We start from the raw sequence: 17080 nt of genomic DNA on the forward strand, positions 1-17080 counted from the left end.
CCAACCTGACCAGGGGGGCGATACCATAATGCTGAGCTTGATAGGTAGAGATACATAAACAGCATGGAATTCAAAAGAGGATATTGAGAGGTGTGAAAGAGGAATGACAGTGTAAGTCTACTTGTGAAATGAGTGAATGAGTCCAGTGCCTCCCCCACAGCCAGAGGCTCTGGGGGGGGGGGGGTGAGAAAAATAATTTTCAGGTATGATCCAGGTCTCAGTGAGGGCCAGAAAGTGGAGGGATTGAGATAAAGCATGTGCTGAGATGGTCTCAGTTTTCTTAAAGAATAAGGCTGGTGTTTTTTAATGCATTTCTTACCGTCAACAAATAACAAATAAATAACAAAATCAGCAATGATTTTGTTTTGCCAACAAGTCTCGTCCATGTAGCCGGTGCCCAATGAAGCTATGTCCCACCAGCCATAGAACTCCATTGTATTAAAAAAACGATTAAAAACACGTCAAAGAGCCATGCCGTTGCTCTGGGCAACATATTTCATCATCACGATGCACCGGGCCGGCCGACTTTTTCCTCAAACAACTTAATAAGCCGGCTGTAGACACGTTTGCGATCTCAGGAAAGTAGTTCCGTAGCACCGAAAATAGTCCCCAGCGTAATGAAGAATTTGTTCCCATTTGAATTTGATTTGGTAATAACTACAACAGTCTGACTTTTCGTGGTAACGATTTTTAAAATTGAAACTATGTCTTTGTGAGCTGTATTTCAAGGTTTTTAGCTTACAATTGGAGCCAATGACTTCCGGGTTGACGGCTAAAAACGATACGTGGGAAGTCAGAAAGTAACGGGAGTAGAGCAAACGCATTGTTGATTTTGTTATTTTCATAGGATTTGTTGACGGTAAGCAATGCATTAAAAAACACCGGCCTTATCCTTTAACTGCCTACTGGCAGTTCCAGAGTCCTCCAGCAATAGCAAGAGAAGGACTGTTGGTGCGAATTGGGTAAATACAATTACATGAGTTCCTACACCTGAAAATAGTGCCATGTCTACAGGGCCTATGAGCTGATGTTACAACAGGGATGGGAGAGAGACACGTAGTGTAGCAGACAGGAAAGCAGAAGTAGGAAAGGTAGTTACAAGAAACCCTAGCCAACCCTAGCCGTGTGTCCCTATTCTCTGGCCTGACAACAAGAGGCTGACGCTGCAGCTGACACTAGAATGACACTAGAATGACTGTGCCCAAAAAGTACCGGTTCACCAGTGGAGTTCAAGCCACTCCCAGCAATTAACAACTACTTGAACACCAATTGGCCTTCCCCAGCCAAGCACTTTGAAATTTAAATGGTTTCACCTAAACTAGTTTCAGCTAAACAACTCAGCACCAAACCAAACACTTTCAAATTAAACACAGATTTAACTAAAACAGGAAGATAGCACAGTAACAAACAAATAGCTCACCAAGTGCTGCTAGATCCCAACAAAAGGTGCTCTACTGAACCAAGCTGAGATAAACACTGAAGATTCTACACTGCAGACAAAATGTGTCTCCAGTGTAATCTTATAATGATGAAGCCGATTCACTATTCTTGAGTCTTAGGCACTTAAGGTGTAAATATGGGTCAAAGGTTACATATTAAGTGAGTATATGTTGCTTAGTATAGGGACTTTTCTGTTTCTTCCTCAACACTGGCAAGAGGAAAGCTGACACAAGCCTGTATACAGAAATAGACAGTAACTGGATCAATGTTTGCAGAGGATTACATCAATTCTGTTTTATAAATTGTGGGCTTTAGAGCTTTTCCTGTTACTCTTTCTGGTGTTAATAGTTCTAATACATATGGCTTTAATATATGATGATGAATCATATTGCTTGTGTTATCATTCATGTGTCAAACCTATGTTTTCAGAGGAGAAAAGACAGACTCTCTGTGCCTGCATCTGTGATGTGTCTGGTGGCGACGCATCATGTGAACTACTGCCTGTGGCTGAAGAGGTTAGGATTATGTTACTGTTCAATTATACTAATTATACTACTTACGTTTTGTTATACTTGTTCCAAAAAATAAGTGTCAAATACAGTATCATCAGTTTTAGCAGGAGAATATGCGCTTCAACTAGGGATGGGACGATACGCTTATCTCACGATACGATACGCGATATGGGGTTCATGATTTGATACAACCACGATAAAGTCTGACTGTGTAGAATTATGCTTATTTCTGAGACGCAAATCTTTCCAGCAATGGCATTGTCTCGCTAGAATGTAAACAACAATTTAAAAATGTTATTACAAAGTGAAAATAATATAATTTGGATGGAGAGCTTGTGAAATTGTGATGGGTGAGCCATCTCATTTGTGATTACTACAGCATAATAAAATGGAGCTAATATCACAATTAATTTTTTTGCCCCACGATACGTATTGTCACAGTTTTGTATTGCAGTAGATTGAATTTCGACATATCGTTCCATCTCTAACTTCAACGTTTTTCTACCAAATCCATTCTGTGCAGGTTGGTAACAGCAGACAGTCAGGTGAGTCTGGTGTGTTACTGCTGATCCTGGAGGAGCTGAGGGAGCTGCAGAAAAGCCTGGCTCCGCTCCTCAGCAGCAAGCAGGAAGCAGGGAAGACCGGCTACTGGACCAGAGCGGCCAGAAGAATCAACACAGCTTTCTTCATTTTCTATGTCACAGTAGTCAGTCTGTTTTTATCCCGCATCTTTGAAAAATGGGGTGCTGCAATGAATGAGTGAATGAATGAATGGCTAAATATTAAATAAGCATGATTTAAAAGCTTTACAACTTCACTGAACTGAACTGAATTACTGTTTATTTATTCTGATGTGACTCAGGGCAGTAACAGTGTTTCGTGTTTTTTTTTTTTTTTTGTGTGTGTTTTGTTCCACTGGAAGAATTGCACTCTAAAAAGCATAGCTGCACTGATCTTGTATGTGGTCATGTATACGAAAATAATTTGGTCAAGTATACGCAAAAAGAATTGAGTAATTTCTAGGTCTTGAAATGTTGTAGTATGGAAAAAACGGTTTACAGGCGTAGCTAATAGGGGCTGGGAAACATGACTGTCAGCATAAATCATATAGAACACTGGAAAAAATCTTGAAACCATTTAAGAAATTCAGGTCTGGAAAAAATAAGGAATTTTGAAAGCAAAACTGTGTAGGAACCTATAGCCTTAATCCTATTTTAGTCTTTCAGTAGTATTGCAAATATACACATCTGTTATTTGCATTGAAATACCCAATATTATGGCACTGGCTGTATTGGTCACTTCTAGTATACTGATATCTAGTCCTACATTAATGTGTCTTTAATATGTAATGTGCACAATCCTTGCATACAAGGAGGGCTCCTATTAAAAACATGTAGTCATAGCATGCTGGTATATACTGTATATGCAAATGTTCTCACAGGTTCCTTATATTCCTGCAGGAACTTTTTGAAGTTCCTTCAAGATTTTTGTAGTATGGGAGGAATTGTTCTCCTCTGTGGAAATGCAATGCAGTGTTATTAATGGCTTTTGGATTCATAAAAGTACTTTGTTTGTTTTAAGCTTTCTTGTTTGTCATTCTCTATTCACAGCATGAAGATTAGGCCACTTTTTGAATAATTTATGGAGAATTAATTTTCTTTCCATCCAGCAAATGAAAAACAAACCACAAAAAAAATCATTGAATATGATTTCTACATATGTTTCAGTACTTTATCTTTGTCTGCTTATGATGTTCATCTACATCTACATCTGCATCTACATATTCTTATACAAACATATACATATGCATATAGCCAACATAATGTATAAATTTAATGGAATGAGTGTCCTATGAACTGTTCTAGCCTACATGCTGAGTTGATGTGGAAATAAAGAATAAAAAAAAAAAAATTAAGCAATGCCGTGTTATATTTCCCATTTGTGTGTGTGTGTGTGTGTGTGTGTGTGTGTGTGTGCGTGTCACCAGAATAATTGTTGTACATGGAGAGGAAGAGAAATGTGTCGGTTCCTCCGGTGCTGTAGGTGGCGCTGTTCTCTCTAAAGTCCCTGCAGCGTCGCTTCCTCACTGCCAACTGTTCTGCTGGAGTTCAATCAGTGACGTGGATTTTCATTGAGGCAGTCAGTGCTATCAAAAAATATCAACAACAACAACAAAAAACAGACTTATCAGTGCGTTTATGGTGTCGCAAAGCTCTTCCCCTAACTTTGTGTAGATTAAGGTGTCGGACCGCTTCACTCTTCCTTCGTTTGTCACACCTGAATATTATTTTTCCACAGCTTTTTAACAGGTGAGTACATCATGTGAAACGTTACTTCGCTGCTGTCAAAGTATCGGCTACGTTAGCTTTGCCGGGCTCTGAGTTAGCTACTATAAGTTTTACACGAAAATACAAACCATTATGTCATGTCAGCCGTTATTTATCGCATGTGTTTTCTCACTGGGTGGATCATTTCCCCTCCACAGCCAACGGACACCAGGATGAGTAAAGGCAAAGTGCTGAATCTGAAGGATAAGATCAATGGCAATGAACTGGACCTGAGCCTGTGTAACCTCACCGAGGTGCCAGTCAAAGAGCTGGTAAGTTACTCCCTGCCTCTGTCGGCGTGCTGTGGTTTAGCTGGTGTCATCTGTTAACACAGATTTATCCAAACTGTCTGTGCTGGTGATCCCCCTAGGGGCGCCTCCTATAAATGATCATCCATAGTGTCTAAATGACGTAAAATCACACATTCAATACTTTGATCATTTGATAGAACTACAACTTTTAGTGAAGTCGGTGTACTGTGAACTTGAGGTTGTCATGGTGTGGTTTCAGTAGATTTCCCATGATGCTTCTTAGTTAAAGTTAATAATATACTTAAGGATATTATTGCAGCTCATATTATAACTATATTATGTTTTATCCCAACAGGCTGCGTTCCCCAAAGCAACAGTTCTGGACTTGTCTTGCAACAATATTACCTCCCTTCCTGTGAGTATGAACACATAAATACTGACCAGGCGGTGAACCTATGCTGCAAAATGTCTCACACTACATATGTTACTTCCAGCAATGTACAGCAAACACTGGAAACTGTACGGTTGCCTAGCTACTGCCAATATCCTGTATTTACTTTGTATTTACTTGCCTTGACCTTCTCTGGCACTGTTGGCTGCCTGGCAGTTTTGTCACTTAGCCTGTCAGTGTTTCTGCACATTTCCCAGCATTGTTACTGTGGTGAACGGACTCGATAGTCAGATTGATATACATTTTATTTGGTTGGGTTTCTTTAATGCAGCCAGAATTCTGCAACCTGACCCACTTGGTCAAGGTGGACCTGAGTAAAAACCAGCTGACCAGTCTGCCAGATGAGCTGGGGAACTTGACCAGCCTTCAGCACCTGGACCTGTACAACAACAAGCTGAGCGTCCTGCCGGTCAGCTTCTCTCAGCTCAGGGTAGGTCCCACACACAATTTTGGTGATCATTTTAAAGTCCACTGGATAATGTCAAAAATGCGTAGTCATCAAGTTAAAAATGAAGTTGTTTTTCCTAGTTCCTGAAAAGTGAACATTTTGGTGATACAAGGTACATAGCATATTTTTCCCTATAGTATGTTCCTGGTAAAATAGAAGTGTGCCGATCCAACCCCCAAATACTAGTACTTGGATCAGCAAATGAAGCTGTCCTGATATCAATACTTTAATGACAGTATAACACTTTTGTGTCTCCTGTCCTATCAGTGAACGCAATTGATGTACTTGTTACTGGAATTGTCCTATAATAGGACAAGTACTAGGTGACATGAATGACTGAAATAAGTAGGATTGGATCGGTTCTTGTATCAGCTGTGAAAAATTGGTGTGTGTGTCTGAGGTTGTTTTTCTGGCTTTGTTCTGATGTCCAACTGTTTTTTACTGTTTCACTTACTGTGTGTGTGTGTGTGTGTGTGTGTGTGTTCTCAGAGTCTGAAGTGGCTGGATCTAAAGGATAACCCACTGGAGGCCGGCTTGGCCAAGGCTGCAGGAGACTGTCTGGATGAGAAACAGTGCAAACAGTGTGCCTCCAGGGTAAGAGAGTGAGAGGGGCACGGCAAGGGGAGATCAGAGCACAAACAAATGAATGAATAAATGAGGAATGGAGTGATCGATCAAGACATTTGCAGACAGTATATATAATTTCAATGGCTAAAACCTTGGCTACGCTGTAAAGGACATTGTATGTGTTTTGTTGTAGGTTCTGCAGCACATGAGGGCTATTCAGGAAGAGGCGGATCGCACGAGAGAGAAGCGCCTCCTGAGGGAAAGAGGTGGGTGCCATAGTAAATCAATCGAGTTTTAAAGAGTTCTGTTGAGTGAACTGACCTACTGCGTTTTGATCATAAAACATAAGTAGTATAATCTTCCTTTCACTGGCAAAAACAAACCTGATCTGTTCCCTGGTCCTTTCTCATCTTACTTTACCTCTATTCAATATATAATCTGCCACCTCTCTCATTCCATCTGTTACTTCTCTATTTTATTTCTTGTTTATTATTATATATAATTTGATTCTCTAATACATTTAAACATATCTTTTTCCTTCCCCCTTAATAATCAGTTTTGACGTAAACAATAAACCTTTTTTCTAGGTTGTTCTAATGAAAATAGCCCAGTCAGGGTAATAGATCTTGGGTAGGGTCTGACCGATATGGCATTTAGACCATCATGTGACACTAAAACTTCTCTTTTCCATATCGAGGGTGAGCAACATTGATTGGCCGAGATCCTGTTTTTATTGAAAGGCCAAAATCGGCCCGATATGTTGACCCAAACCTGATATTGGTTGCCTGATTCAAGTCATCGTCCTCCCACTTCCCTGCCGTTGTGGAGACTGTGGATAGAAAAGAGCTGATGCTTTGACCTGCCCAGTTGAGTCACAGTCTAATTGGAGGGTAGTGTCCCACACATTCCACTGCCATCCTGAATTTCTTCTTTCTGCATTGTTTACAGAGGAGTCATACACAACCGCAGGCCTTGAGCAAAAGCAGACATCTCCTCACAGTGTCATAGCCAAAGATGCTTTAGTTTTTATACATGCCGCGTGCCCATTTCTCTGCTGATGCTTTCCTAATATGTTGGTGAGGAAAAAGGCTGAACTAGTAATGATTCTGCATTTCCAGTCTCATAGGAGTTTCATCTGGAACGTCACATTCAACTGAAGTGTGGAGCTCGGGATGTTTATGTATGTTTTTTTAGGAACACAAAGCAGGCACAAGCCATCTGAAATGCAGTCGAGATAAGAAAAAAGGGCAACAAAGTGTCAACTGTTATGATTGCATCTCCTCTAATCATATTTCTCATCATCCGTCGATCACATCAGAACTGGAGAAGAAGAAGGAGGCCAAGCAGAGGGAGCGGGAGGCCAAAGAGAAGGAGGCTCGTAAACGGGAGAAGGCAGAGGAGAAGGAGAAGAGGAGGAAAGAGTACAATGCCCAGATGGCAGCTTTGGCTGCACAGGAGCAGCAGAAGAAGAGGAAAGAGGAGAAGAAGAAGAGGAATGGACAGGCAGCAGGTAGGCCCATGCTTCTGGATGTGATGCCTCTTAAAGGGAATTTCAGAGCTCAAGTTTTTAAGAAGACTGTCTGGTTTATCATCCACTGAGAGCCCATTCAGTCCATCCTTGGTTTTTGAAATATTGAAGGCAGATGTTGTCATATTAGTAATGCTAGCACTAGTCAATAGGGTGAAAACTCTGAAAAATCACAAACTAATTCCTCATTTACAAGAGGAACATGGTTTTCCAAAGATCATTGCTCAAAATTGCAAACAGATGCAAGAACAACTTCTGCTTGTAGTATCTAAAAAACAAAAACACTGATGCAAGTGCTTTTTGGATGGAATTCAAATACTCTCAGTTCTTTAATAATAAAACAGGCTTCTTAAAACCTTAATTATCACTTTATGTGAGGGAGAAAGTATTCCGATACCACACCTCTTCCCTCTGCGGTCATTTACCCAACTTCCTATGTATGAAATTGATATCTACATTAAGAGGCTTTTTTTTTTATTGTTCTAATGCAGCCACTCTCATTTCATCTCTCCAGATAAAAAGGCCGTTGTGGAATCGGCCCCCAAACCTAGACGCTCTCTCATTGGCCTACTGTTCAAGCTCCTCCTCCTCCTGCTGCTGGGATTGGCCGGCGCTGCCGCCGCCTGCCAGCTGACGGACCTGCGGAAGGAAGCCGTCTGTGTGCCAATCAACGTGGCCGTGGACGACGGCCTGTCCTGGGCCAGGGAGCAGGAGGGCGTGGTCAGGCAGCTGGTGCAGAACCTGTCGTCCATGGCCAAGGAGCTTCTCGAATCCACACAGGCGTCGAAGAACTAAACAGCCGTCTGCCTCCCTCATCACTTTAGGGCCGCTGGGTTCCCACTCTTATCTGTGAATACTGGGAATGCTCACTAATCAGTAAAAAAAAAAAAAAAATGCTATTTTGTTTTTAAAAATATGCTGAGATTGTGAATCTCTTTAAGATGGGAACCGCTGCATCCCCTCACCCTGTTTTGCTGTGTTGGGGATGTGAAGAGTCTGGAGAGATAGATGGAGGGGGATGGACAGATGCCTAAAGATCAGCTTAAATTCCTATGGAATTGTCGTTGCTCTTTTGTCCTCTTTGTACTACAGTCTGTTTTTTAAAATGGCATCGTCTCAAACGACACCCTATTGACCATGTTGTGCACTTCCTACGACCAACGCCTTATGGTTTGCTACTCAGTGCATTACATGGAGGATGGGTTGTGTTTGAGAGAGTCCAGTGAAATGTTGTGTCAGGTGGCCCTGTCTGTGCTGCATTGAAGTCTTAAATCAAGTGTAACTGCCAATCAGGATTATGTATCGGCCGATGTTAGATGTGGCAGTCTGAGCATGTGCTGTAAAGGCTGAGTGAATGTTAAAGTTCACCTGTGCGTCTTCCTTCTTTCTAGTCTTACATCAGTTAAACCGGTTAAGTCTCACACCTAATACACTTGGCATACACACTCTTCTCAATGCCCAGATCATCAAAAGTTTAAAAGGGTTCAATGGTCACACCATGCTTTAGGCTGTACTACCTTTACATTAACTTCCACAGACACCAGCTATACCCACAATCCCCTGATCCTCTCATGAATAAGGACCAAGTGTTTAAATCGAACTAGCTGTCCTAAGTCTTTTCCTCACTTCTGTCAACTACAGTGTTAATTCTGGAGAGATGAAAGCTAACCTGCAAATTATTGTAGCATTCTCTCCCTGTGTAGATCGACAGGATTTGTGCAAGTGCAACTTATTTTCTGCTGTCAAGGTGTCTTTGTGTAAAAAGCTGCTCAGGCAGTCCACTGCACTTGTTTTTGTAAAGCTTTGTCCATGCTCAAGAATTGTCAGCATCAATAAATGGCTACGCACTGCAGGGATGTTTGAACATCGTGTGTTTATGTGAAAGAAGCAGAATGATGCCATTTGTTTAATGCACCTTGCCAACTGGAAAATACTATAGATTTCTTTAACTAGGGACTAGGACTTGGGACCCAAAGTGGCTGAATGAAGGCCAGATTAAACACCTGTTAAAATGTGTGTTTACCTAAGGTGAGCTGGCAAAGAAAAACCTGCTGTTTTGATAAGAATATATGCATATTTAGTTAGTAAGGGTGGCACTGGTAGATTTAGGACAATTCTATATATGGGAAAGATCAGAAACCTGAGAGCATCAGTTGATCTCATTGAGCTTTGATCAAACTTAAATTGTTTGCGTCTGTGTTTTCAGCCGTGCAAACAAAGTAGATTTACAAATGGCTGCCTCCGCTAGACAGCACGCATATATAAGCAGTTATAGTAGTTTGGTTTTTCAATGCTACAGTAAAAGTTGTCCCCTTTAATCTTTCTGATAGCCATAAGGAGGAGGCTATAAGAGAGAAAAGGCCAAGTATTTATTAATTTATTATACATGCATAAATCCTTGTGTGGATAGAAACATTTAAAGAGTTATAGCTTGCTGATATGACTTACAGGTGATAAAATTACCATTTTCTTCTGCTTTTATACAAAGATAAATTATCAGTGAGAAAGACAAATGATTATTGTACACAAGCAACTTGTTAGCACTAGTTTTGATAACTGAATTTATATACTTGCTGCAAACTACACAGGTCAAATACAGATGCAGAGAAGCTGCAAGTAAATGTATTTGCCTGGGATGAAAGATTTACTTCCCATTTCCTGATCAACACAGTAATTGTTTATCTTAGATGTATACATGACCAGCAGAGTGAGCTGGTGGTGGACAATACCACCTCACAACAATAATGTGAACTGGCTCATATGACAAGAAGACGCCATAAACCACTTAATGTGATGTTCAGGCCCAGGGAGCAGACTGGGAGGGTAAACCACCACAGACGCCATTAGCCTGAAGAACCAGCGGAGGAAAGCTACGGTGATGAAGAAGTCCAGCTGTCCAGTACTCAAGCTCACTTGATGGCCAGATGAAGTCTGGGAAAGTTGAGCTTTGAAAGTGAAGAACAAAATGCCAGGAAACCGCCTGCGGCTATGAAGGTTCCCATTAGTGTGGAACTGTTTTATGTTTCCTGAACAATACGCAGCAAAGAAGATTTTCTCCTTGAATGAGTTTGAGTTAATCCTTCAAAACAGAGGGAGAACAAGGGAAATAGTAAATTAAGAGACATTAAATAATTCTGTTTGGCTCTCTCTGTTACCAAATGGGAGTTAATTGTTAGTTGGAATTTAAATGCACTGATAGATGACAACAGTCAAAGAGAATATTGATTCAGTAGAAATAGAATGTCATGAGGTAAGATTATCAATGAATAAGACGTCCAGGTTCAGCCCATGAAACTAAACTGAACCTTAAAAAAACTGACAAACCATCACCAACTGTATGCTGCATGCCCACAATCAACATCTTCCTCCAGATCTACCAAACATTTGAAATCGCTTGATATTAACACTTCCATTCATTAATGGAAAAAACTGAAGAGACTTGGGTTTGGAATGATACAACAACATATCTGATATGCCTCAATGTCAGATATGAAAATGAAAAGCACAAGATCAATAAAGTTTGTGCAATTGGCATTTAGATAAAGGTCTGGACAACCATTCTCCAAGAAAAAATCATGAGAACTGCAACGGACTAATGAGGCAATTAGGAGGAACGTGAGACAAATAATCACAAATATGTTTGCTATAATGATTTCTGATTTCTCATCCTGCTTAACAGATGTGAAATATTACTGTTGTGCTGAATACACAGACAGCCTCATTAAAATGTCTTTTAAAAAGTGTCAATTTCTGCACTTTTACTTTGAATAAAGCAGAAGTGTTACTTCTTGGCATCATCATCATCATCTTGGTTCCTGGTCAGATGAAAAAGTTTTATCTAGTCTGGCATCATGAAGGCAAAACCCCTTCAGTATCATCATATATGCAAAGAGATCAAATGTTCCATATCCGCATCTGTAAGACTCTGCACACACATCAGAAAGAATGAATGAACCACTAAACAATATCCCGCTCTTTCTCTCTCTCATTTCTCTCTCCCCCTCACACCAGAAACCGCCACAAATGCATCGCTAAAACACATCCTGAACCTCAGGACGTCTCCATCTTCCCTCCTCTCTCTCTTCCCTCTCCCTTCCGACTTAAGAAACTGCCACACATGCATCAGAGAAAAGCGATCAGACTGGCCTTCCATACAGAGGTAATCCAAGGTTCCCTCATATTTCCCCCATGAATACTGTCATACTGAGAAAAGCTAATTTAATGTTACTTAATGGGCATTAAATAGTGTGTGTGTGTGTGTGTGCATGAGGGAGGGGAGAGGGCGTCGGTCAAGGAGCATTAGTGAATTGAGAATTGGTGCAACATGACAAAACCTAAAGGGGCTATAAAGACGACAGCCATTATTTTGATATTGTGCTCCCATCGAGCAGGAGTCTGTGTGTGTGCATGAACGCAAATGTGTGTTTGTAGATCAGACAGCAGTAAATAAAATGTTTTTGTGTGCATGTGTCTTCATGTATTTCAGTGTGCCGGAGTATTGCTTATCTATGATCCTCTAACAACTTGTTCCTTTTTAGTAAAAACTTTTTTTTCCACTCAGGCCCATCCCATCATCCTTCTGTCTGAGCAGCATCGACCTTGGATGTTTTATTTTTGTGCAATGGGTGCGGTATGCAGGCAATATTTACTTACCATCACAGCCTCAGAAAGGCCTCATGGAAACCAATTACCCCACAGGGATCATTAAAGTTTCATCTGAGATTAAAAGGCTCCAATGTGTTTCAAAAACAGGATGCATTTTTGTGAAAACTGTCTTTTCTACAGTACATTTTCAGGAATAAAACATTACAAATAACATCCTGGTTTTACAACTAAGAGACAGCAGAATATAGGAAGACAGATATAGGAGACACCTGTGTGTGTGCATGCATAATCATAAATAACAGACCGGTTTTCAGCTAGGTTTCACTACAGCCTCTTGGCAGCATTAGGCCAGAGTTCCTTTGACCAATCACAACAGACATGTCCGTGGATCTGGAAGCACCCAGAATGCACCGCTTCCCAGTCGAGAGTCCTCGGGAAGCGCCTACGCGGAGCAGCGTGTCGCTTCACTGCGCGGTCAGTCCCTGTCTGTTGCTGCAGGTCAGTCTGTAGTCTCTCTCCTTCATGTAGGCCGTGTCGCCCAGGAGTCTGGTCCGGATGGACTCGTCCACCGTCACCCCGAGGGTCACCTCCCTGAACACCTTACACACCGACAGCTGCAGCGCACAGGGGGATGGCGGTTAGACTCACTGATGTCACTCATGCCCTTCTTTGTCTACTTCATACGACGGGACTGTTTGCCCTCTTTACCTCGTGGAAGTGGAGCTTCTTGAACATGGCGATGCTGACTTTGTTGGCCAGCCCGATCTTCGCCTCGAACTTCTGGATCCCCAGCTTGGTGACTCCTGGTGAAGGGGAAGCACATTCATCAACACCACAGCAGTTACCTAAATGTTACGGTCACTGCATTCCACCTCCACATGCTCAGAGATCTAAATCTCTACAGTATATTCCAGTGGTGGCTGTTGCCTGAAACTTAGAGAAGTAGAGGGGGGGAAGTGAATGAGTAACGTTTTCCTCTCCCTCAGCAATTACTGCCGAAGTTCCCTTGAGCAAGACACTGAACGCCCAACTGATCCAGTGAAGCTGCTCAGTGAACACAAGGTTCCCACACTGCCCAGTTCCCACAAATTCAAGAACTTTCAATGATTTTCACGGTCTTGTTTGGTGAAGTTCAAGGACTCAAAACTGGCATGATGTTGAAATCAATCATTTTAAAACTGCTGCTGTATCAATACAAATATTCATCGCAGGGTTTTCCTCAGGATGTGAAGTGTTGATGCCAAGATGGAGAGAGCTGAGGCATACTGGTGAATTCGGGAGCTAAATTCATCCAATCAGAGAATATCCATTCGTTTTCAAACCTTTAAGGCCTTGTTTTATTTTTCTCAAGTTTTCAAGGCCTGTGGGAACCCTGACAACAAGGCTGCGGCAGCACTCAGTGTCTCCCTGGTGTAGCTGTGTCTAACGCTGTGTGTAACCCCCCCTCCTCCCCCTGCAGCAACTCCACCACACCGCTGCTGTCAATAACAACACATGCTCGGTCAGTTCGCCTGGTTAAATAAAGGTTAAGAAAATATTCTGAAGGATTGTGCAGTCTGCTCACCGTAGCACATCATCATGTATGTCACCTCCTTCCCGATGCCTTTGCCCCTGTAGCTCGGCTCTGTTGAAGACAAGAAACCACATCACTACCTGCTGCGGTGAAATAAAACATCAACGCTGTATCCTGAAGGAAAATAGAGTCTATTTTCGTTTTTTTGAAACTTGGATGAGTGGATTTTTCACACACGTCGACAATAGCATGAAGCTTTGGCACCGTTATTGTTATTTAGTGTTGATGCTCACCAAGATATATTCAAGAAATGAGAATATACAAAGGCCACACTGAAAACTAAACAAATGTCAACCAATGCACAACTTTCTCTTGCCGAAAAAACTACTAAGTAAATTATAAATAGGTCAGATGCAGAAGGCCTTTGCGTTCGATGTGTTTGTAAGAGAAACATGTTGTGTGTCACCAGCGATCATGATCTCCAGCTCAGCCAGGGAGGGGTCACTGGGGTCAGTCAGGAAGATGTTGACATCTCCCACCATGCACTGCTCTTCTTGCACCTCGGGGTTTGTCCACCGCTGCTTGTCCAAGATGATGAAGGTGCACTCTGGCAAGGCAAAGGTTTTTACAGGAAACAAGAAACGAACCAATGAGGGGAAAAAAAAGAGAACGTTGGCAGTTTTGTTCCTGGAGATGCCAAGAGGATGGAAAACCTTTTCATTAAATGGAGGTTGAAATATTTCCCTTGTGTACAACCTCAGCATGTGAGCTCAAATGATCAGCACTCATAAGCACTGATTACAGATTGTTTACAAAGTTTGTATGAAGCCAGATCTGTCTGCTTCTAGTGTGTAAGAAAAACAAAACTGTGACCTTACAACTAAAGTGGATGAATTAGAAAAAGTATAAAGGAAGGACAGATTCAGCTACTCTTCAAGGCCGATAGATGTCCTAAAAACATCTCTATTGGTGCAGAACAAAATAACACGTTTTGGTAAATAGCCCTCATCAGGGTTACATGACAAGACACATGGAAAGGTGGATTTTAAATACATTTCCAAGGGTGAAGGAAAGGTATTTAAAATCAATGGGCCTCATTCACGAAACGTGCATACGATCAGATTTGATCTTAAAGTGTACTTACGAACGTTTCCACGAACATTTCGGCATTCATCATTTTTTTTCTTACCTGAATTTGTTCTTTGGTACGATCAAAATCTACGTGTGTTTGGAAACATGCGTGGGGGCATTACGCATAAAGTGGTTTCTACTTAGAATGCCTTATTCTTTAAGGGAAATCTATTAAAGCAGTCCCGGACCTCATTATCAACAACAAAATGTGTTTCAGGCCATTTGTAAGCCTAGTGATAATAACCATATTAACAAAGCTATAGGCCGATATGAACAAATTCATAGGCAATTCTATTCAATTGGAAACATGAGTGATTAAAGTGATTAATTAGTATCGTATATTATCATACATATATTATATTATTTATTGATCAATAAAGTTCTATCTTATCTTACCACGGGAGCAATAGATGTGCGCATCAAAGTACCATGTCCAAACGTATTTCCCTATTTAAATCGCAAACAATAACACACCATAAACATTCAATTAATTTGTGACGCCAACCTAAACCTCCTACATGTGGTTTCCCCTGTCCAGGAGGAGCCGCGACTCGGTGCTGCAGAACAGCAGGGTGTCGTGCGTCTCGAGCAGGTGCTGCTGGAGATGCACGGCGCATATAGGTTAAGTTAAATTAACCTGAGTCTCAAGACTAACTAGTGTGTCTCTAGGTGATAGAGGTTATGCCTTAACCACATTGCTAAAGCCACACCTGATAAACCTTCAGACCCCTCAGCAGCGATCATATAATTATCATACGGCCACTCGCTCCGCCACAGAGCGAGCGCAGCATGCTGAGCTGGAAGGCTGTGATGAGTTTGGACACTGCAGGCAGAAAGCTCCTGTCAACAACGGCTACAGTCAAAACCAACAATATTATTATATAGCCTAAAGTCTGAGCTTACCATCAGATGGAGATGCTGCTTGAATTAAACCAGTGTCCAACTCCGCTGATGACTGGACACCTGACAGCAGTCTCCATATTATTCCCCCAATCCTTTTGACAGCGCCCTGCCCTCCGCCTGAAGCTAATAAACTGCATCTATTTGGAGTTAGACTGTGGCCGACGCTTTTTAGATTCTAACTGTAGGCCTATGTCAAACTGTTTCTTTTTCATTGAATTCAAGGTGTGTTTCAGGATGTTTTGCATCATTTACAGCATCAGTAATTTCTTGCCATGTTCTTTTTTTCTCAGTTGCTGTCACTCCACCGCTTACACTTTTAAAAAGTTTTTTTTTTTCCTCTCACTCCTGACAACACTATTTCAGAGTTTGAATTTTTCTTCTTCTGTTTGTCATTCTCCACCACTCCAGTAATGCTTTCCATTTGCGCACGACCCTTCAGACAGCAGGCCTTTTATGGAGTTGCCAGGGCGCCTACCTATGCTAATCAGCATCAACAGTCACGCGCATCCAATTAAGGAACAAGTGGCATTCACCATCAGATACACCTGGAATACGCAAAAATCGAGACTCTGCGCATGCTTCATGAATCCCACGTTGGTTTTGCGTAGGCATGTTTCTTAAGAACAAAAGTAAGAACAATTTAAGAAAAGTTTCGTGAATGAGGCCCAATGTCTCTTTATCATGTAACCCTGATGAGAGCTTTCTGCTGAAACAGGCGGTTTGGTGGGTTTTTTTTAGAGCATCCATTGGCCTCCAATTTCTTCTTATTTCCAGCTTACTGTCACTGTCCTCCCTCCAGCTCGTCTGCATGTCATACTCCTGGTCCAGGGTCAGCGGCTCTGAGGACGTCAGCTGCTGCAGCTCAGGAGACTTCATCCATTCATGATACCTTACAGTGACAAACAGAGAGGAATGGAGAACCTGACAGATACAGGGATGCTGATGTTGAACCAGACTGTGGGGTCTGAAGGTAAAGCAGAGACTCCGAGACAAGCAGGATGGATGTATGAAAGGTAACAGACATGCAGGCAAGCTGGACAGAGATGCCCCACACACTACATCCAGTTATATCTGGCTGCAGCTGGACTGGTGTGAGTGGACTATCATTAAATCCAGCGATTAGTTTACCTTGCATAAAATAAGGCAAGCGAGTCCACGGTGCAGCCAGCTAAGCTGGGAAACCCCGTACTGTGTGATATTACCTGGGCACGTGGTCTGCATTGTAAGGAACCAACACGACTTTCTCTCCTTCCAGTAAAGTATTCTCATTGATCCTCATGATGCCAAACAACATGGAATAACAGAACTGAACGGCACTTCCTGATTTCGCACTCGTTGGTTCAAGCTGCAGCTGCGCTGGTTGGCACAAAGGCGCACGTCGCCACCTACTGGACGAGATGGGAA

At 41.9% G+C, this 17080-nt stretch overlaps 2 protein-coding genes across 2 annotated transcripts; one reads left to right on the top strand and one right to left on the bottom strand.

Annotated features, from left to right (window-relative positions):
* Positions 1-4064: 4064 nt before the first annotated feature.
* On the top strand, positions 4065-9471 carry lrrc59 (leucine rich repeat containing 59). The gene is made up of 8 exons (XM_071904322.2): positions 4065-4261; positions 4438-4551; positions 4886-4945; positions 5253-5411; positions 5919-6023; positions 6190-6262; positions 7315-7506; positions 8039-9471. The coding sequence occupies exons 2-8, from the start codon at positions 4453-4455 to the stop codon at positions 8317-8319; spliced, it is 969 nt and encodes a 322-aa protein (XP_071760423.1). The 5' UTR covers positions 4065-4261; positions 4438-4452; the 3' UTR covers positions 8320-9471.
* A 2752-nt stretch (positions 9472-12223) lies between these two features.
* Positions 12224-17002, bottom strand: nat9 (N-acetyltransferase 9). The gene is made up of 6 exons (XM_071900685.2): positions 16879-17002; positions 16456-16565; positions 14109-14249; positions 13694-13753; positions 12838-12932; positions 12224-12743 (listed from the first exon to the last, which is right to left on the bottom strand). The coding sequence occupies exons 1-6, from the start codon at positions 16968-16970 to the stop codon at positions 12594-12596; spliced, it is 648 nt and encodes a 215-aa protein (XP_071756786.1). The 5' UTR covers positions 16971-17002; the 3' UTR covers positions 12224-12593.
* Positions 17003-17080: the final 78 nt, after the last annotated feature.

Source organism: Centroberyx gerrardi, chromosome 20 (genome assembly GCF_048128805.1).
Source record: "Centroberyx gerrardi isolate f3 chromosome 20, fCenGer3.hap1.cur.20231027, whole genome shotgun sequence".
Taxonomy (NCBI): domain Eukaryota; kingdom Metazoa; phylum Chordata; class Actinopteri; order Beryciformes; family Berycidae; genus Centroberyx; species Centroberyx gerrardi.